The 21,676-nt window shown below is 35.0% G+C and overlaps 2 protein-coding genes across 4 annotated transcripts in view; one reads left to right on the top strand and one right to left on the bottom strand.

Annotated features, from left to right (window-relative positions):
• Positions 1 to 12,350, top strand: part of LOC135105675 (neuroglian-like) — a 73,127-nt gene extending 60,777 nt beyond the window's left edge. For 2 of the 3 annotated variants that reach the window (XM_064014063.1, XM_064014069.1), the window contains exons 14-21: positions 441 to 559; positions 1,391 to 1,580; positions 2,083 to 2,336; positions 2,860 to 3,041; positions 3,730 to 3,901; positions 4,321 to 4,535; positions 4,912 to 5,009; positions 9,210 to 12,350. In XM_064014063.1, the coding sequence (XP_063870133.1) occupies positions 441 to 559; positions 1,391 to 1,580; positions 2,083 to 2,336; positions 2,860 to 3,041; positions 3,730 to 3,901; positions 4,321 to 4,535; positions 4,912 to 5,009; positions 9,210 to 9,319 (1,340 nt within the window). In that variant the 3' untranslated portion in view covers positions 9,320 to 12,350. Of the gene's footprint in view, positions 1 to 440; positions 560 to 1,390; positions 1,581 to 2,082; positions 2,337 to 2,859; positions 3,042 to 3,729; positions 3,902 to 4,320; positions 4,536 to 4,911; positions 5,010 to 7,312; positions 7,429 to 9,209 lie in introns of all 3 variants that reach the window. The other variant, XM_064014074.1, reaches the window with a different exon arrangement.
• Positions 12,351 to 14,679: 2,329 nt separating this feature from the next.
• LOC135105694 (thioredoxin domain-containing protein 12-like) lies at positions 14,680 to 21,389 on the bottom strand. Its single transcript, XM_064014086.1, has 4 exons — positions 21,232 to 21,389; positions 16,726 to 16,839; positions 15,896 to 16,039; positions 14,680 to 14,927 (listed from the first exon to the last, which is right to left on the bottom strand). The coding sequence occupies exons 1-4, from the start codon at positions 21,314 to 21,316 to the stop codon at positions 14,776 to 14,778; spliced, it is 495 nt and encodes a 164-aa protein (XP_063870156.1). The 5' UTR covers positions 21,317 to 21,389; the 3' UTR covers positions 14,680 to 14,775.
• Positions 21,390 to 21,676: the final 287 nt, after the last annotated feature.

Here is a 21,676-nt window from a genome sequence, read left to right as displayed (position 1 = left end):
TATCAATAAAAAAAAAATCTAGCTTGAAAATCTGGTTTGTGGACTTGGCTCACAACTGACAAGGTGTTAGTTTAAATCCGTGGCCAAAGAGAGGCACCTTTGACCTGTTTCCTTTCATACTTTACCCTCTGCTGTCTAACAGGACATAGTATGGCTGTTAGGTTGAGGAGTGTTGTTCACCTTTAATTCAAAGGACATACACACAGTATGTTCATTGTAGATGAAAATGGTGGAATGTCACTGAAGAAGAGAATTTAGGTATCTGAAGGATTCCACTGAGTGGATAGATGAAGGAATTGAGTTCTTTAGGGATTGAACAACACAAGGCTTGCCTTGCTTAGTTATGAAATAATAAAAGATAATAAGTTAGGCATTGTGTGGCATCTATGCTTGAACAGATTTATTCCTGTTGAGTTTAACATGCTGGTCATGTGTCACAGAACCCACTGAGGCACCACGGAACCTGACACTGCTAGTGCTGAAGGATGCCACCACTGCCATGCTGGCATGGGAACCTGTCTCTGCAGACTCCATTAGGGGACATTTTAAGGGCTACAAGGTGTGTATGAGTCTCTCTCTCTCTCTCTCTCTCTCTCTCTCTCTCTCTCTCTCTCTCTCTCTCTCTCTCTCTCTCTCTCTCTCTCTCTCTCTCTCTCTCTCTCTCTCTCCATCCATGTAATTCTTCTTTCACTTTTTTCCAATTCAATTCAAATTTGCTTTTTAGTTGAATTATTTCACATGTCTTCACAATCTGTGTGTGTGTGTGTTGTGCAGGGATATGGTGGATGTTCATAAATGTGTGGGTACTCTTTTTATCAGGTGATATGCTTTGTAGAAATGTTAATCAGGAATATAGAGAGATTGCATATATATTCAAGTTGCATATAGGGAGTTTTATGTTGCTCTATTATACAATACTTTTGTTTATTTTTATAATTACTTGATTTTCTTTTTACTAACAAAAGAACTTTTGTAATGGATCAAAATTTAAATTGGGTTACATAACTCCAGAATAATATTCAGAGATTTTACTACCCATTAATTTGACACTCGTTATGTCTTTGATGAGCATCTCCATGTTGCAGTAGCTAGTGCACCTGGGTACAAATTTGCAGGCCCAAGTTTGAATCTGGGGTAGAGTTGTCAGCACACAGCTCACAGCTCGCTATTCATCCCTCCTTTAGGTTGGTCAATAAATGGGTACCTGGAAAACCTAGGAAAGGTGAACTGTGGAAATCCAGATGTGACAGTGGCCTGGAGTAAGGGATATCCATCACAGGCTAAAAGTCCAGTGAGACTGAGAAGAGCACTGATCCCACACACAACAATAGTGTATGTCCCCACCTTTACCTTAATGTCTTTCATGACCTCTCTCTATTCCCCTCAACAGATCCAGACATGGACTGAGAAGGAGACTGCTGATAAGGCACGAGACATAATTGTAGAGAATAACAATGAACCATCTGCTCTTGTTACCTCATTTGTGCCCTATACCAAAAATTTTGTGCGTGTGAGGGTGTTTAATGGTGCATATGATGGACCACCAAGTGAAGAGATCAGCTTTGTCACTCCTGAAGGAAGTAAGTGTCCATTCTTGACACAGTCTTCTCATATTACCTTTAATTAATATGTTCTCAATGTGGAGGAAAATGTTAGGTTATGCCAATTTTGTAATTTTTGCTTGGAAAATACATATTTATATAGAGTAGTTGTAAAACATTATACATTATACAATCATTTAGTAATTTATATATATATATATATATATATATATATATATATATATATATATATATATATATATATATATATATATATATATATATATATATATATATATATATATATATATATATATATATATATATATATATATATATATATATTATAGTATTTTTCATGTTTAAATCAGTGTACTGGATGGCAATTGGTCTTGGTTCTGAGCCTGTAGTGGTTTATTTCTTAGTATCCATATTTCACTCAATGCTAGAATAAGCTAATGCCTTTATAAATGAGATTCTAGAACAAATTATGTTGAATTTAGAACCTTCTGTACTTCGCTCATTAATACGTTTCTTTCAGAGCCTGGTCCTGTCGACTCCTTGGATGCCATTCCATTGGGCTCATCAGCATTTTATCTCATCTGGAAGAAACCCAAACAGCCCAATGGTATCTTGACTGGTTACCACATCTACTACCAGGAGGTAGATGGCACCAAGACTGGTGCAATCTCCGAGCGTGATCCCCCAATTCGGGATCACACAGTGACTACAGCCAAACTTGCCTCCCTCAGGCCTGGCACCAAGTACCGAATAACCATCAGGGCACGCACAGCTGTGAGTCTTTTACCACCAACTCAAGGCTTGAATAAAAGATCCTCATAACTTTTCAGATTAGGTCTCAAATAATTTTTCCTTCACCAAGCTGTATTGTTATTTTGCAACGTCTCCAGTGAGTTAGCTAAGCAATTTCATATCTCATTGACTAGAATATCTGTGATCAATAACTTTACAATTTTTTATTCAAAGCTACAGCTTTTCTTATCAATTTTTAATTTTTATTGCAGTATTTGGTGTCCTCTTGATAGTTTCCCTCAGTTTTCTACCTTCATGGAACCCATACTCTACCCACTGTGTATTTACTTTTTTCCCATTGTATTGCAAAACTGCTATTCCATTGTCTGTGATGATAAAAAAAGTTATATAAAATGAGGCTTATGCCTCATGTCAGTCACCCTCACAGGAACCATCTTACTGTTGATTTCTTGCAGATGATGAATAATTTAATTGTAATTGAGATTTGGCAGTGGTATGAGGTGTTTGTCTGATGAGTGTTTATATATAATTGTCATTCCATCAGATGGGCGAAGGATCTGGTTACTTCATTGAGAGAATGACCCGAAGCACTGGTGCCACACCCCCTGGCAAGCCTGGCTTTATCTGGCAGCATGTGACCACCAAAAAGGGAGAAGCAGCCATTAAAGTTACTTGGATTCCCAACACAGAGAGCAATCCTGGCTCTCATTTCTTTGTCAAGTATAAGTACGTATCAGTTCTTATTTAGAGGTAGACTCTGGAAAAGCATATGATAGTGAGTGTAATTATCATCATCTTGATGATGTCCTACATTATATTCAATACCCATTATGGTGGGAATGTCAAACTAAAGAAAGTAGGAAAGCATCAGTACCAACAGAACTTAACGTATGCCTTTGTTTTACTTAAACATGTGGACCTTCATGCACTAGCTCAAAACATGTATTTTCTTGAAAATCATTTATTTTCTCTGTGTCACTAACTATACTATGAACATTCAATTAAGGAATTATTTTCCATACCCATGCAAGTGTTCTCTTTTGTCTCTTGTTTTTTGGTAGGCATTATAGACTACATAAGTGAAGAAGGAAAGTAACTTTTGGGTGACAGCAAAGTTGTGTTTCATTGTGTGTATGCAAATTAGAGGTCTGTACCTGAGGCAGAAATGTTGTGGTTGTGAGGAAGGTGTGGGTTTGACTTTGAAAACATCAGCAGGATGGATGTAGATGGTAGTGGATGACATGACTTTATATTTATGTGCTGAAGGGATTTATATTACTTGCTACACAGCACTTGTTCCTGCTACTGACAAAAAGTTTTTCATTGTGTTAAAGTTAGTGTATATGAAAATTTGAAAGTTGGTAGGCCTTTTACCATGACAGGGTCTCTCCTTCAAGGTAAAACAATCTTTCAGGTTGTATGGGGGAAGCATAGTTTCCCAGACCAAGCCAGAGCTGTATGAAGACTTCATTTTGCTGAAGGGCCTGGAGTTAGACAAGGTCTACCAAGTGTCTGTGGTGGCTGTGGATGGAACTTACTCCATTGAGTCTGATGTTGAAGAAATAGACACCCATAGGACTGGTGTTGTGAGTATTCTCAATCTGTTTATTGTTTACATAAACTGGTTTCAGGTGGCTAATAAAAGTTAACTTTTCAATTACTTTTGGTAGTGCTGAAATTGTGCTGCTAAGAATTTGGTTTAGTTTTTAATTTTCAGTCTTACAAGGAAATTAACTCATAGGTATTCAAGAAGGGTATTTGATGGATCACAAATTCCCAATTCTGTCAGTTTCTTGTCCCACCTGAGTTGCCTATTTTTTTAATGTCCTACTACACTAACCCATTCTTCCTTCCCTCTCAATTCTCTCAGGGTTCCATGTCAAGGCAACTGTCTGAACTTGGAATTTATACACATAATAGAAACATCAGTAATAATGTCATATAGCCTGTTGTTGGTTTGGTAATTTTAGTGTGCTTTCAATAAAATTCAATCCTTGTGTTACAGAGTCAAGGAGTGTTCATTCGTGAGACAGACAACATTGCTACCCGTGGCTGGTTTATTGGCATGATGCTGGCCATTGCCTTCCTTCTCCTGATTCTCATCATTGTCTGTATTGTCAAACGCAACCGTGGAGGGAAGTATGCCGTCCATGAACAAGAGGCAGCCCACGGCCGCAATGACTTCAATGAGGAGCAAGGGTTCCCTGAGTTTGCACAGCCGTATGTTCTCCATCAATCATTGTTGTTCATCTGCATTTATGTTTTTTTTTGTCTGTCAAACCTGCTTTTTAACATAAACAATATTTTGTTCAGTTTTATTTGCTTACAACTTCAATTTATTGATTTCCAAAGTACAGTCACTACTGTTCACTCATGAAATCACAGATAATTTCATAACATTTAACTAATGAAAATATATCAACATATTCAAAGAAGGCCACAATAGAGCCTTTGCCTGTTTTTGCTAACCAGTAAGCACCTGGCTTTTACTAATCACTTTGAGACTCTCATCCCAACTCCAAATGTGTTTGCACTAGGTTAACTTAAATACAGTAACTTTGGTTGAGCACAAGTATAATAAACTCTCATGTTACAGGTTGGATGGAGCAAAAAGAGACAGTCTAGCAAGTGATGTGAAACATCCAATAGAATCTGACACGGACTCAATGGCAGAATATGGTGACGGAGAAACTGGTAAGTTGAACACCGGACATGATTGAGCTTTCTTAGAATGAAATAATTAAGGTAGTTTTCTGCATTTTCCTATGTATGTGTTGACTTGTGATCCTTCCTTATATTTAGCAGTAGCTGTATCTTGTCCTTGTCCTTTGTTTGCCCTGATTATCCAAATGGCAGAATTTTCCTTTCTTGCTCTTCCCACCTTCAAAAGCAGCTAGCCCTCCTTTTTGTTTAACTGGTTTTTGTAGGAGCCAAGGCTGAATTTAGGCGATAGTCCTTACCGTTTTGTTGCCAGTTGGTTTTCATGTAACTAGACATTTGTTTCATATCAGTTTTCGTAATTATACAATTGGAAGATTTAGAAAAGAGATGGATGTAAAAGTAGTATGTTGGGCCTCATACCAAGACACAAAGGAACCTAAACCTGTATTTATGGTCCTTTGACACATCAGCATATTTTATCCAGCAAAAGTTTTGTGGCAATATCTCTGGACTGTATGACTACAGTATTTCAGCAGTTGCTTCACTGTAGTTGTTCAATAGAGACAATGTTACTGCATCACACAAGTCTCTGGGTTGTATTTGAATAGGTGAGATACATTGTTGCAAGACTACTTCTTGACTAGATTATCTTGCTAGATTCTCAGTAACTAATAGCTCTAGGAATTTCATCATGAATCAGTTGGTTGAGTTTGCTTGGTTGCTATTTATTCAAAACTATCATAAACTATAAGGTCATTGAATTAGTTTATTTCAAAGACTATCATAGCAGATACCAACACTGTTAATTAATTTCAGGCTATTAAAAAATATGTATATAAGTGCATATCTAAAATGAAAAATTGGATATTTGAAAAATTCAGGGAGGGTAGAATCTGAATGTCGGAATAGTTAAGGGGCTTGAAAGAGAATGCTCTTTTTCATATTTAGGTTGTGAAGAATGGAAGTATAAATTCATTTTGAGTAAGATTGAGAGGAGAGATATAAAAATATGAATGTGGGAATATACTATATAGAGCATATAGGGAGTAAAACCATATATGGAAAAGCATAATTGGGGAGTTACCCATCATGAGCATCTTGACATTTTGGAAGAAGTAAAGGATGACTACGATAAAAAACATACACTGATAGATAATAAAAAGTTGCTTTCACAAGGTGAACATTGAATTTTGAACCAAGGGCTATTTTCTGTGTACAAGAAAAAAATTTCCCTGGATAATCTTGGCAACTTTATAAGCCATTGATGTGTATACTCTCCTTCCATCCTGTTTTTTGTCCTAAACACCATGTCCTTGAGTTGTTATGACTGTCTGAGCACTCAACACCCTACAACTTCATTCCCTCCCCATTCCCCTAATAATCCTGCATCATGGTCTCAACAGTACCTTTAAGATCCATAACATCTACTTCTCCAACTGTCCTGTTTGCTGTTCACAATATAGGACAGACAGTTGAGACTGAAAAAAACAACACTCTATTGGAATATACTTGCTTACTTTACTATAATCTAATTTTCATGGAAACTAAATGACAGTTTATAGTCACTTGAATTTTTGTCTCCCTCTCCTCTAGTTTGTAATATTATTCCTTAGTCAAATACATTAACTTAAAGGATTCTAGTAATTACAAGTAATTTTATAGTATTCAAGATATCCAGCAGTTAAAGTCACTCATCATTGTTTGAATCCTGTAATAGTAGCTACATTGTTTGTTTATGAAGTGTGCTTGGTTTCACTTTGCATAATTATACATACCTTCATGTAGCTGCCAAGTTGAATGAGAGCTTGCACAAACTGTAATGATCTTATCATGCATTCTCTCTCTCTCCTTACAAATACATATATGATTAGTGTGCACTATTTGTTTCTCTGGGTCAGAGTGTAAAAATTAAGAGTATAATGACATGAATGAGATGCTGAGGGCAAATGATGAGCTCACACCTGCAAGAATAATACTAAGAACTCTTGTATACTAACAAGAACTGTCATTTTGTTCTTTCAAACCTGATACTTTGGATATTTCATCCAGCATCTTTCATGATGTCGATTATCACTGCCACATGTGTAGTTGTCATGTCACTTTGCTGCCTGAGTGTGTCAGGCATGTCAAGTATCACTACTTTAGCTAAAGAAAATACAAGACCATTTGAAGCATCATATGGTAAGTTTTAAATATCGTTTTCAGAGGATTTGCACTTGTCTCTGACCAGAGAAATGTAAGATGTAAGTGTAGATGTTTCATTATGTCTGCGCATAGTGAAGCTAGTGCTTGTGTATATATTATTGCTCATAGCTTGACTGTTTGGCTCCTCTCAGGATCAGGTATGGCAGAAGATGGTTCCTTCATTGGTCAGTACGGCAAGAAGAAAGGAGAGACTTCATCCAATGCATTTGCCACCCTAGTTTGATGTTATTCCTGCATTCTTTTACATGTAAGCTTGGATTTGAAACTTACAGAAAGGTTTGGTATTCTTATTATTTTTATTATTTACCGAGATGCATAAAAATTAAATTGTTTGATCATCTCAGCTTATTGGTGAGTAAAATGATAAATTGCTAAATGGGTAATTGAGTGCAATGAAAGTGGTACATGGCTTCCCTCATAATTTTTTCTGGATTGTTTTCAAATAATCCCAGTATTATTACTATTGTACCCCAGACAAAACTCAAGTTAGGCTACTAGAAAATATTAGTCATATTAAATCTTTTATATGTTACTTGATCAAAGATCAGAAGAGTTTGACATGGAATAGGGCACAACCATCAAGGGTGCATATTGTGGAAATGAATGATTTAAGAGAGAGTGACAAGATGAGGGTTAGAACAATGAAGACATAGAAAAAAATAGGATATGAGTATTTGTGTAAATGGAGTGGTGTGGAGTGATGGAATGCCTAGAAAAGAACACACTTAGATGGTTGGACCATATTAAAAGGGTGAAGAGTGAATAATTCTTAAGTGTATGGAAGTGAAATTGAGGAAGTTGTTAATAGGAAAAGAAGAGCATTTGGATGGTGGAAGGACAAGGTAGAGGAGTGCAGGTGTAACAGTCTAGGCAGAGCACTTGAGCAAGCATGAAGGGAATGTTTGGATTAGGAGAGGTGGTGGCTCTTTTGTTGTAGCCATCTTGTTTGTTGGGATACCCCTTAAGAGGGTGAGGTGTCAGAGAGGTAAAATAGATAAGTGATCAAAGAATCTCCCTCCATGCCCTTTTTCACAAGTATGTGATTCTTCTGAACTGGAGTAGTGTGTGTGTGCATGTGCATACATGCAAACTGGATTGGGAACTGCTTCAGTGGATTAATTTATTTGCAGTAACCAAGTTTACTTGAAGCTGAATATTTATTACACTCTGTTGTGCTTAAAAGTGAATGAAAAAGAGAAAATGATCATGATTAAATCAAAATTTAAAATTAGCAAGATGTGCGATCATGTGTAAAAGTTAAAAAGTACCAATAGAAAACTAGACGTGCATAAGGCAGTTTCCATTTATCTGGGTTTCTACATTCTTGCTTGGGTGCTATCAGACCATTGGCATATCACCGGTTCAGGGGGACTGGAGAATTTACTGGAAAAGGAAGCTAAAAAAATGTGAGATTTTGCCGTAAGTGTCATAATGAGCAGACACTTTAATCATAATGTATAAGTATATGGATTCATACAAGATTTACAGAAGAAAGAAGTCATGGAACTTGTGAGGCCTATATATCACTCTGATCAGATTGTTTAATACCAGATAGTGGATTTAAAATATTAAAGTTACTTTAAAGTGAAGAAAGCAGATTTTCAGGTATCTGATAAAATACATGTGTGAAAGAAATTTAAGTTTCTCATGTGCATGTATGCTGGTCATCTTGTACCAAGAATGTCATAATATTATCATAGTCTACATCATTGCAAAGTATTGATTGTTTGCATCATTCTGGTGGCCACTAACATGTGTGTGCCTGTTGTAGCAGTTAACAATATTTTTTGAGGATATTGATTGAGAAAGCATGTACCATTTTTCAAGCAAAACAGGTGAGCCATTGCAAACTTACTTTAAGTTAAATGTTTAGTGTAACACTCACTGCATCGTGGAATGCATATTATGTAATTAACTCAAACAAGAATGTTGTTAATTATATGAATAGAATTTGTTGCACAAAGTTGAATAATTGCAAAATTTAGCCTGAAAATTAACTAAGATTTAATTAATGCATCTGTATTTCAGGAAGGTTCACAGAGGATGGCTCATTTATTGGGCAGTATGGACAAGCCACTGGCAGGAGGAGGCCACCAACTGAGGACAAGTCACCATCAGCGGTGGCTACATTTGTCTAGACTAGCATTGCCCCGTGGCTGTTCTCTATCTTCTACCAAGGCCATGTACCTGTCAATGCCTACCTTCCAGTGGTCCCTTATCTGGATTAGTACTTTATTATATTTTTATGTCAGTTTTGTATAAGCTGACAGATTTTTACAGAAACATTTTTTTATTTTATTTGTCGTTCTGTTTTACTTGTTTCTGTGATTTTGGATTATGTGTCTGAATAACACAATTTTTTATTTGCATTTTAGGAGATAAATTGATAATAAAAGAATAGTGGAAAATGTAAGCCTTCATCAGAACAGGTAATCAACTGTGAAGATTAGCACTGAAATTATACTATTAAAATGCTAGTGATAACTAAATTTAAAAGATTGGCCATGGTAAAAGCTAGAATTTTGTGGTTGATAGGTATTGTATATGATACAAAGTTCCATCCATATTAGTTTGTGTAGTGATGATTTACCTCAGAAGTCTTTGTAGGATAGTCAGATATTCAATGGCCTTTTAATGTAAGGTCATGAAGCTGAACACAGTAGACTTTTGAATATCTACCCTGGATTAGATCAGATCTCACAGGGTCAGCAGTTTGGTGGTACAGATGAACTCTTTCCCATGAAGATACTAATGTCAAGGAATGTAGTACTGTTAACAGTACTGTTAGTTATACATTTAATTTTCATAATCATTCCTCATTTGTAAAATTACTTTGTACTGGCACAGGATGGATTGAGGGACCTAGGAAGCTGTTACTAAGCTTGGCATAAGTGACTGTCTACTACCATTTAGTCATGTAAAATGCAGACTTTGAAATCCTAATGCATTTTATATATATATATATATATATATATATATATATATATATATATATATATATATATATATATATATATATATATATATATATATATATAATGCATTTAATTGGTACTGTAGAGGAAGATAACTGAAAGTCTACTGTATGTCTAATTTAGTGTATTTAAGATGTTGAATTGATAGCTTATAAAATGCAAAGTAATGTTTTCATGGTAAGGTGTCTTTGTCATGCCAAATGGCAGCATTTTTATTCCTCTATATGTATTATTCAACACTGCATAAGAAAAGTAAATTATATATAAACAGTTTGCTAAGCTTGGGTGATATAAATTGGTTACAATTTTTGCCACTTTTGTTGGGCAGATCTCTGTGCTCGAAAAAAAAAAAAAAAAGAAAGAAAAAAGTGAAGCAAGGCACTGCAGCTCAGTGTATTGAGAAAAAGGACTCCCAGGAGCTGTGGTGGACTGTGCCTCATCTAAAGTGGAATACTGCAAACTGCCAACGTCACATCATATGTGTGCAATGGTAAAATGGAATCTCATATGTATAGAATCCCCAGTGAATGTGCCCCACATTGTATAGCACTATTGCTAATTATATAGCTGATAAGATTATTCCCATCAAGGAGAAGTGTAAACATTTCTATATAGCCGCCAGGCATTGCTGTAAGTGTTGCAGTTAAGATGTAAATGTGCCTCTTGTCAGCTTTTTGAATCACAGTTAAGCATTGTTAGTGTTTCTTTCTTGGTAGGATGACAAAATGGCTTAAGGTTGATTATATATTGGTGACATAAATTAATATGTCTACCTTTGTTACTTTTTTTCTTTTCATTTCAGAGGTAGTCTGATGAATAATATGTTGAGCATTAGGCTCTAACAATATATAATTATACTGTTGACATGTGCAAATCTGATTCTTAAAACTTACAAAATCACTAAGAATGTTATGTTCTCATTCATGTAGATTTACATTGATTTGCATAAGTCCCACAATTCCTGCACAAACTTTGGTAGTGTCTGATAAGGGGAGAAGTTTATGTAGTTTCATATTCTGTAAAACAACCATGCAACTGATCTCTGGTTTGTGCATTGGGTGAAGGAGCACTGCTCACTCTTCTGGTCTGAAGATAAGAATACATTGTGTCCAAGAACAAGCATTCTTGTGGCATAGTTAATTTTGCTTATGCTGTGACAAGCACCAGGTGTCAAACTCTGCAAGATACATTGCCAACACTGTGTGAATGTTTGTTATTTTTATACAAATCTTTTTATTTTTTTGTTTTTTCCCCAGCTGTTTTAGTTAATTTTATTTCATGCAATATCAGGAAATGAACAAATAGGTTGTGAAGGGAATGACATAAGTGCATAGTTTATGCATTAAAAAACAACTTTCAGCTAATATCAATTTAGACCTTTGAGAAAAGTGCCTATTTTCAATATGTATAGCCCAAAAGAGAAGTAATTAATGTTGTCTGCTATGTTGTCAAGAAAATCCATTATATAAGTTTTGGCTTATACAGTATATCATCACTGCACTTTATGTATAAAGAGTATAAAGAGGTGTTTGGAGGATCAAGTAATTGTTTCTTATGAATATAGTAGTGTTGTGTGAGTAAAATAACATTTTTGTTCAGTGATGGTGTACAAAGTGAAAATCATGCCCTTTATATGAGTCACTTAGTTGAAAACTAATAAAACATTTTACCGTTTTTAGCTTCAGTGAGCATAAAGTTAATTATCCAATCATCTTTTTCATGGTATTTGAATATGCAACATAGGTTTGCAAGAAGCAAAGAAAAAGAAAGAAATGATTGAAGATTTGGGCTCATGAAATATGAACAATGGTGAAATGAAATCAACAGAGTTTTATCAAGTGTCTTGTATACAATGGCAAAACACCTTGAAGATTCCCACTTTTTAATGTACCCATGTATAGATTTGAGAATCTTACCATCTTTAAAGTTATCACATAGAGGGGTAAAGTGATGGTTTTAAGTACCTTAACAGTAGTTGCATTGTGTTCATTCTAATTCTAATTAGAAACATTTATATGCTATGTGAGCCACAGTTAAATTCCTGCAGATTATTATATGTACATCACTTTTCCTTTACAGTATTTACAGTATACTGCTGTATTTAGGATGGTCTTACATTCTTATCATCTACCTTGCCGATATGTAAAGCTTGTGAATGGAAGTAACAGAAAACAATAAAATACTTGTAAAAACAGAGGTCCTAACTTCAAATAAAAATCCTACATTTTATTCACTTTTAAATTTTAATTTCTTTATTAATGAAATTATTTTATTATTATTATTATTATTATTATTATTATTATTATTTATTTATTTATTTATTTGTATTTTTTCCTTCTCAGTTTTTATCTCGTTTCTTTTGGTCCATCTTATGGTTTACAGTCAAAGCAAACAGCGGTTGAAGGTAGAATTAATATATTGTAATTCATAAGTGGGGGAAAAGTATCATGTATGCTGTGTGCCACATTCATAATGTGTGACAATATCTCTCCAGCTCTAATCAAGAATGTGTAGTTGCAAATTAATAGTTATATAAACTTTAGGAAGGGCTGAAACAGAATCATTTATCCCAATGACCAAATCAAAGTTAACATACTGAGTGCACCTTGGGCTCATGTGTATGAAACAGGCCTATAACTGTGACTGATGCAGATGTTCAGTGTAAGTACAGTATGCTTCAGTGTTTGGTATAAAAGAAATTTTTAAAAGTACTTTTGAACTGTCATGTATCATCTATTCATACACTTCATTACCTGGATCATCTGTTTGTATACTTAGGTAACTTCTCAAAGTGACTAGAGGGACAAAAAGCTCACTCACAAATATGCACAAGCATGCACACGCACACATTACACTAAACTATTGACAGGTCAAGAAGTTTCACCATCCTTTTATTTGTACCAAGTGTAATTTCATACTGTATTATATCATAATGCATGTTCTGCTTACAACTTGCATGAATGAAATGCATTGGATTTGAAGTAATATTTTACTAACAAAACCTCAAAGCAGCAGCATATTAAATTGTGCATATAATTTGTCTGGCTCACCCTGTATGGGACTACCAGCCTTGTATATATATATATGTACATGATTACTACAAATATGAATATTATATGTGATTTTGCAGCCTCACAATTTAAATTTTTTATTTAGTCAATTTTAAGATGCTACAGTACATACACGCGTATATATATTCTGTAAACATACGTGAACACACACATTATTTACATACTAATATATATATATATATATATATATATATATATATATATATATATATATATATATATATATATATATATATATATATATGACATGGATGGATGGATCCATTAAGCTAGAAGAAGCTACTTACAAAAAGCAAGTATAGGAAAAAAACTAAGGAAATACAAGCATGCAAACTGATAAACCTTTTTTTCTTATTTTCATTTTATCTATTTTTAATTAATTATTACCAGTAAAATGCCTGGAAGGTGATTGACAAGTGAAGCTGTCAGTAATGCAACAGTGGAAGCACCTTGCACATCATGCACTTTCTCAATATTCAAATCACTCTAGCTCAAAACTTTGCAAGAGCCCAATGGTTGCACTATATACTGCTGGATAGGAAATTTCATTCTACTTTCATTCTGTGTTCAGTGGTATCCATCCACTCTCGTTGAGACAATAGGAAGTTGTGAAAATTGTAGAAAACTGACAGTCACTTTACAAAAAAGTTTTATGTTGTATTTTTTTGCACGTGCAGTAGTGTTGGAAATTTGACGTGTTTTTTTTTATTCATTATAACTTGTATTACTCTTATTACCAACAAAATTTGAGCTTAAGTTAATTAGTTCAAAAGCTGGAATTATGACTTAGTACATGTGCAGCACTACTTCAAAGCTGACATAAATTTTATTAAAATTATAACAACATGACACCTCTTAAATTTCATTAAAATTGGTTGAGTAGTTTTGAGAAATCCCATTTTCAACACTGTTCTACTTTTTGCAAGTTACCCATTGACTTCCCCCAATAGAAGAGATGAAAGCTATGTCATATAAAATTGATGGAGTTGTGCTATCATATGATGCTAATTTCATTATGATCGGCTGCATAGTTCAGAAAACATTAATGTTTGAATAACATTATGGTCAGACCAGGCCACTCAAGACGAAACAACCTCCATAGTAAATTTTGCTTCACTCACAATTATTTTATTAATTTATTTATCTATTTATCTATTTTATTTGCTTTATTTTTTTCTATCAACATACAAAGTGGAATTTTCCACTTACGAATTATACATGAGTAACTCTGGTGCTGCAACCACCATCCAGTTGAACATTCCTGGAAGATGCCACCTAAATGCCTAAAATGGCCAGGAAAACTATTCATTTGATAAGCAGGAATAGATAAGTAAATGAGAACATGACTAGAGCTATCAAGTCTCTTGGATGAAACACTGTAAGAGCACATTGCCTGTTTGGGAAGAAATGAGGCTTACAAGTAGTTGAGGCAAGTCAAAAAGGAAACCATAGTTGGGTGTCAAGTAATTCTATTACAAATTATAAAACGTGTCAGTACAATATGTTCTTATATTTACCTACACACAGCTTACTAATGTTGCCAGAATGTCAAAGTTCATTACCTCTGTCTGTGTGTGCTGTCAGCAGCTCCTTTGCCTGCTTCATTGACTCCACAACACTCTTGTCATCATGATAAAAGAACTTATACTCTGGGTTACCATTTTTGTTGTAGATCTCTGGCCGCACATCTCCCTTGGAATCTGGGTAGAAGGAAGGATGATCAACACTTGGAATATTATGTTGTATTCAACATGCACTTTACATAAACTAATGCTTGTGAGCTCATCTGCAGGTCATATTTCTCAGTTGGTAAGTTGGTTTATAAAGACTACATGTGGGAACATAACTCATCATTAAAGCAAAGATATAGATGAAATTTCATGATATTCTATTCAGGAAGTCTGAAATAGTTAGATCACATGCTTTATTTGATTTTCTACCAACATTTCATCTTAACCATTTCATGTTCCAATGACAACTTTGCATGTCATGGGAATTTTTGGAACAAATGTCAATATGATTTTGCATATAATTGAAAAAGGTAACTAAATATTCAGAAAAATATAATTCAAGTCATCAAAGTTTGGATGACAAGCCAAGCATTTACAAGAATGGTTGCTTTTACCTGTCTACATATGGGTGTAGTAAATGTGCATTGTACCTGATTGTGGGTAAACAAAGCCCATCAGTCTCATGATAGTTTTTGTAGCAGATTTCCTTGTCTGATCATTTCCAGAAAGCATTGTAGCTTCTTTCCTATTACTATTTATTGGAGAGGAAATTCATACAGATACATCATAGCAAAAGTAAAAATGTTACCTTGATTTTTTTTTGGAGAGGAGACATAATATTTTTCAAAGTAATGCATAAATTAAAATCTTATATGTCAGACAGATTTATTTTTTATTTTATTTATTTATTTACTTATTCTACTTTATTCTATTTACTTATTTATTTATATTTTGCTACATGTGATATAGCACAATTACTAAATTTCAAAATTAAATTCAGTTGAGCCCTCTGTGATTGATAAACACTTCACTGGTGTGTTAGAAATGAAACATCCATATACAGTACACCTGCTCAAAATGCCCAACAGTGAAGGTCATGTGAAAAGTGCAGTTTTTGACTGACAATCAGAACAGATAAGTTAAAATCACAAACATACCAATGAAGAGAATTCTGGGGATATATCCCCCATCAGGTTCATATTTGGACTCCTTTGGCTCTTCCTTGTCCATTGTGTTCACCATCACAAAATGCTTACTCAACTCCAGTGCTGCAGCAGACTCAGCAAACTTAGGTTTGAAAGCTGTAAAGACACATGTACATAAATACTATTTCAGAAAATTACTTCTACATACTGTTCCATCTCATTCTCTCTGGCCAAACATTACCTAATCAAATTTCAGATTTTAACTTTATACATACATTTCAGATTATTTGTATTTACGTACCTTACCTAGCAAGGTCACCTCATTGTATGCAGTAAGTATAATGTGAACTAAGTTTGTGCTCTCTTCATCCTACATGTGCTGTCTTCTACTTTCTTTTAAAATTATGATTGTTTCTTGCTTTCACCATTTTCATCTCCAGTTCTTTCCGATTCCTGTTTGGGAAGCTAAATCTGCAAATATTTCCTATCCGTATCCCCTTATTCTTCCCTGTTATCCCTCACCAAATGTACAAATCCACTTCCTACAGTTCCTTTACCATTTTAATCAACAACACATCACCTCTCTCTTCTTTCTTCTCATGTTTCCAGCTTCAGATTTTCAAGTCTTCTCTCACATAAAAGCTGCTCAAGATGACAGCAAATCCTATATTCAATTGAGTCTAATGTAATGGATCTCAGATTTATTGCATAGGGCATAGTCATCCTTATTCAGAAAGTGCCCATTTTCATAAACAAGGTTAACATGGACCTGCTATGAGGAAATACATCATAAAGTATGATCCTGTCCACTGACATGGTTAGCACAAACCTGTGGCACAAACCTTTGCATGCACCACACCAAGACTTATGAATAATCAGCATAAGGGGCTTCCCAGTCTTCTGTGATATCTGTAGACCCTCTTCCAGTGTGTGCCACTCATACAGCTCTCCAAGACCTGAAAAGTGTTTGTTTTCTTAGTTTAATCACATGCTGTTAATGTAAGGCTGAAAATATTTGAAACTGAACAAAATCATACAATAAAATTCTGATCTTGAAGAGTAAATAGCTATTTCACTAATTGAATGCTTACTTGATTCTGCCACTATTTCCATCTTAAATTCTTAAGAAACTTGTACAATTGATTTTAGATTAGTGATGATGAAAACTCCAAGATTCCTTTCCTTCTTTGTCATAGTCAAATGCATATTATCCATGCTCTACTCATATCCTAGATTGAGTGCAGCTTATTTTGTAACATGGTCATTTCATAGCATCAGTTCACACCACACCACCACACCCAATAATTTGCATAAGGACAGAGACAATTCATACCATAATGATGTGATTCATACTTCAGCTGAGACATTTCATAACTAATGGCTCTTTATAATTATTCAGTACAGAAACAATAAATGATGTAATCTGTGAAAGAGTTGCCATAAATTAACTGTCTGAAAGGCATAATAGTATCTGGGGAAAAATAAGTATGAAACACTGTTCAATTTCAATTCATCAAATCCAGAAAATTTCACCTACTAAACTTGAATGCACCCCAAAAACATTCAAGATATTTCCCAGATTTTGCCTAACAAGCTGATCTAACCTTGTAATAATAATTTCTTCACAGCAGTAGTGTTTGCAAGGTGTTTATTGGAGTTTGTTGTGGATCTTTCTCACCAGTGGTTTGTGTTCAGTGTTATTTAATTCAGGGGATTCTCAGGTAAGCCCTACTGCCACTGCAAGTGAGGCTGGTTTCTCAAGGGAAGCTGAAGTCTTGTCAATCCATGCATACTCTTTGCAACCAAGCTCGCATCTTCAGTTTGTGGGAGCCATGTGCCCAGAATAAAATATCCCCCAATGCCCTGATGAGATATGCTTTCCTTTACAGACCGACTATCAACCATGCTCCTGAGTGTTCACTTTCATGCATGATGAATAATTATGCATGACTTTTGGTATATTTTATGTTTAATTTTTATATATGATGATAATATAGTTACACAGGAAAAAAATCTGATAATTATCAAAAGAAAAATTATATTTTTTAACAATAAAAAAATTACAACTCTCATGTAAAGGATAAAAGTGAAACCCATGAAAGATCAATTAAAATATCTAGGGATAATAGTAAATGAGGGCAGAAATTGTTTTATGACAAAAAAAATATACAAGGGGAAAAATATGAGTTAACTACAATAGAACTTCTCCAGTGAGAAGAATCAGAGAAGTACCAAATAATTATTAACAGCCATCAGTTATGAAATGTTCCAGCAGAAGTATGAATGGCCTCACTGTGGTGCAAAATGTCTCAGCACTGACACAAATTATTGGGTGAAAAGTGTCCCACCTGTGCTGCAACTCAACTTGGTAAGTGACAGTTAGGTTACAAATGATAAGTTCAGATTCCTCCTTCCCACACTCAAAATATTAGGCACTCATGGAAAATGTGGGTCCTGCCTGGCTGGATCTTGCTGCTGAGTTTCCAGCTATGAATTTCTGCTGTAGTGTTGCCACACTGGTTGAGTGAAGCAGCCTGGCACCACAGTGTGAGATTATGATGGGCAGCTAATATATACACAAGTGAACAATAAACACCAGATTTTTTTTTTTTTTTTATACACTGCTCTCTGCTGCCATTCTCAGCCAGTCTAGGTGGGTGAACTAACCTTGCAACACAACAAGATGCTATGATACACAGCTAATGTGTACAATGGGAGATTGATTGATTGTGTTACTGTGTATGTACCTCATATCATTATTCCTCTATAATCACAAGTGAAATGTTCAATGGTTTATTACTTGCATGAAAATATTATGTGATATACAGACATATTAGCATTAAGCTCTATGTGACCTGTAGCATTTAATGTTGATTACTGGCCCCCAAGTTTCAATACACAACATTTGGTTTTATCTTTATTTTATAGAAAGCATTGTGAAGTGCAGCTTTTGCCTTGACCTTGATTTTGGCTAAGCTTTCCCACAAGGATCATGGTCACTCACTCAGTTTTGCAAGTCACCATGATGGGTGGGTGTGTGGTATCTCCTGGATTCTTTGAGTAAATCCTTTATGTTTAGGCAGTAATGGCTTGTTAACATGTCTAATCTTTAATGATGTATCCCACATTCTCTCTGTGTTGTGGAGAGAGAGAGAGAGATTATAAGCAGAAAAGCAACTGAAATCTCTACCAGTATATACTCGTAAAGATGAAACATAGACATGAGTAAATGAAAGAACACTTAAAGTTACTGAGAAAATTTAACATGGTGAAGATGAAAATGGTAATGATGAAAAAAAAAAAGTGTGTGTGTCTTCTCAATAAATTAACAATAGCTTTTAAACTTTGTTAAAAAGCATAGGGAAAGAAAGAGAAATTAAGATTACTGAGAAAATTTACAGTGAAAACAAAAATGGTAATGATGACAACAAAAACAGTAGTGTGTGGCAGTTGGATTAGTGAGTGGGCCTTTGTGATAATAACAGAATCACCTTGACTAGGAAATATTAGGAGTACATTTACATAACTCAATATTTCATGGTCCTAACTTTACCTCACCTGTCCTACCCTAGTGTTTTATTTATTTATTTTTTTCAATGGCTTTTTTGTTTTGGCTTCCAATTAAGTTTTTATTGCTTCTATTTTTTCTTTTATTCCTGTTGAGTTAATATATACACTTTAGAGTGATTTATAGTCCTGTTAATTTTTTTTGTTTAATTTATTTATTTATTTGATTTTATTTAATTCAGCTTCTAACTAACTTCAAATTGTTTGTGAAAATAGTTAATATTTTTCAGTGTTTTCCCTTCCTGTTAAATAAAATATGTGAACTTTAGAACCGTTTTTAAGCATGTCAAGGCTCCAACATTTTTTGGTTAATCTGGATATCACATCCGAGTTACATACAAGCACAAACCTCACATGTCATGTAGAAGGTTCAGTGACCTTGCTGTAAATGTAAAAAAATTGGATGTCACATGGCTGCAATAGCACACAAGTGAGGAGAAATTTGACATTTTGTAAGTCCAGTGAGCTCTGCACCAGTCAAAAGGGATGATTTTCTTTTGTTTATAAATGGAATTTGTGGGTAGCGGCATATTAGGATTTCATGGTATCTATACAGCTGATCCCTCCAATCACACACTGGCATTCATGAAGCCATTTATGAGGTCACCAACTGTAAGTTTCCATGGTATTTTCAGTTACCCTTTTCATTTGTTTTAGAGATGTGTCAAGCATTCTGACAGAGTCTCACTGTCATTTTTTAATATGGCTACCGGGTGGAGGGAGATGAAGTGAACAGTGCCAGTGTTTGATGAGAAAAAATCACTATGCAGGATATTTAACAACAGTAATGGTTAAGATCCAATACACAGATGTAAAGAAGAGGAGCCATGTGTTAATTAAGGAAGATGCCAAGCTGTACCCACTTCCATCAGCCTGAGAATGTCCACACCACACCGGTAAGGCAAAATGGTATAAATTTTGAGGTCCTTCATTAGGTTAGATTAAGTTAGGTTAGGTTACATTGGATTAGGTTATGCTAGGTTAGGTTAACATTCTAGTGGGGAGGTTGAGTAGTGGCGCAGCCCTCCCCCCACCCACTAGGTTAGGTTAACGTCCTAGCAGGATGGGTCCAGGGGGACACAGCTCCTCTGGCTAGGAAAGGTTAGGTTAGGAAAATTTGAAATTATGAGGGAAATTTCCTTAGATTTTTAATGTTCTTATTTCACTTATTTTTTATCTTGTTTGAGGGGTCAGGGGGGATTGGGGGGAATGGGGGCGGACTTATAAAAAAATACTTTCGGAGGGGAGGTGTGGGTCGGAGTCTCCATTATTATCATTATTATGGTTTGAAGTGCTTTGATATTTACAGTATTAGTTAAAGTATATGGCAAGTCAACATATATGAAGCATTCGAATCTAGGTTTATTTTTCTTATGGTCATTAAATAAAAAAAAAAAAATGAAACGGAAAATGCAAAAAAAAAAAAAAAAAAACGATCCAGTGATGTCATCAGCTGGCGGTGACATCATCAACTTCACCCAGACTAAGACCTTCCTCCCTTCTAGAGCAAACGCGCGCGTGTGTGTTGCCCGGTCTTTCATTTTATAGATGATGTAGTGTGTGTGTGTGTGTGTGTGTCTTTCATTGTACAGATGGTCATGCAGTGTGTGTGTGTGTGTGTGTGTGTTGCCCTGTCTTTCACTGTGCAGTGGGTATGGATGTGCCGAGACGGTAAGCCACGTCACCGCTAAAGCAAACAAACCAACAAAAATTACTCCAAAATTTGAATGAACGGTTACATTAATACCATTAACATTGGGAAATTTTGATTAAATTATTACCATTTCCTGCTCCGCCAGCTGTCCACGCTTTTTGCACGAACACAAACAAAAATGCCACCATGAGGCAGCTTGAATACCCTGCCATCTCTCAGCCAGCTGATGCGCCCCGTACAATGCAGTGGTTTGTTTTGATTTCTGCCCTTGATCTTGAAGTGGATCTTGATACTTCTATAATGTGACTCATCTACAAAAGTCTTTATTTCAGTATCTCATGTGGATGAAAAAAAAAAGTAAGGAAAATAAATAAAAAAAAACAGTAGCCAGCAGAATTTTGTTTTCTATATAGGATATAGCAAATAGTATAGGGGATGTAACAAGAGTGACATAAGCAAAATCCCAGTTATTAGGGTAGGACAAGAAATAATGGGTTCAGGCTTGATAAAGTTGCGCCCCCCCAAAAAAAAAAAAAACTAAATAACTAAATGAAATAATATGCATACATATA

This window comes from Scylla paramamosain, chromosome 1 (assembly GCF_035594125.1).
Source record: "Scylla paramamosain isolate STU-SP2022 chromosome 1, ASM3559412v1, whole genome shotgun sequence".
Lineage (NCBI taxonomy): Eukaryota > Metazoa > Arthropoda > Malacostraca > Decapoda > Portunidae > Scylla > Scylla paramamosain.
This window is presented reverse-complemented; position numbering and strand designations above follow the sequence as displayed.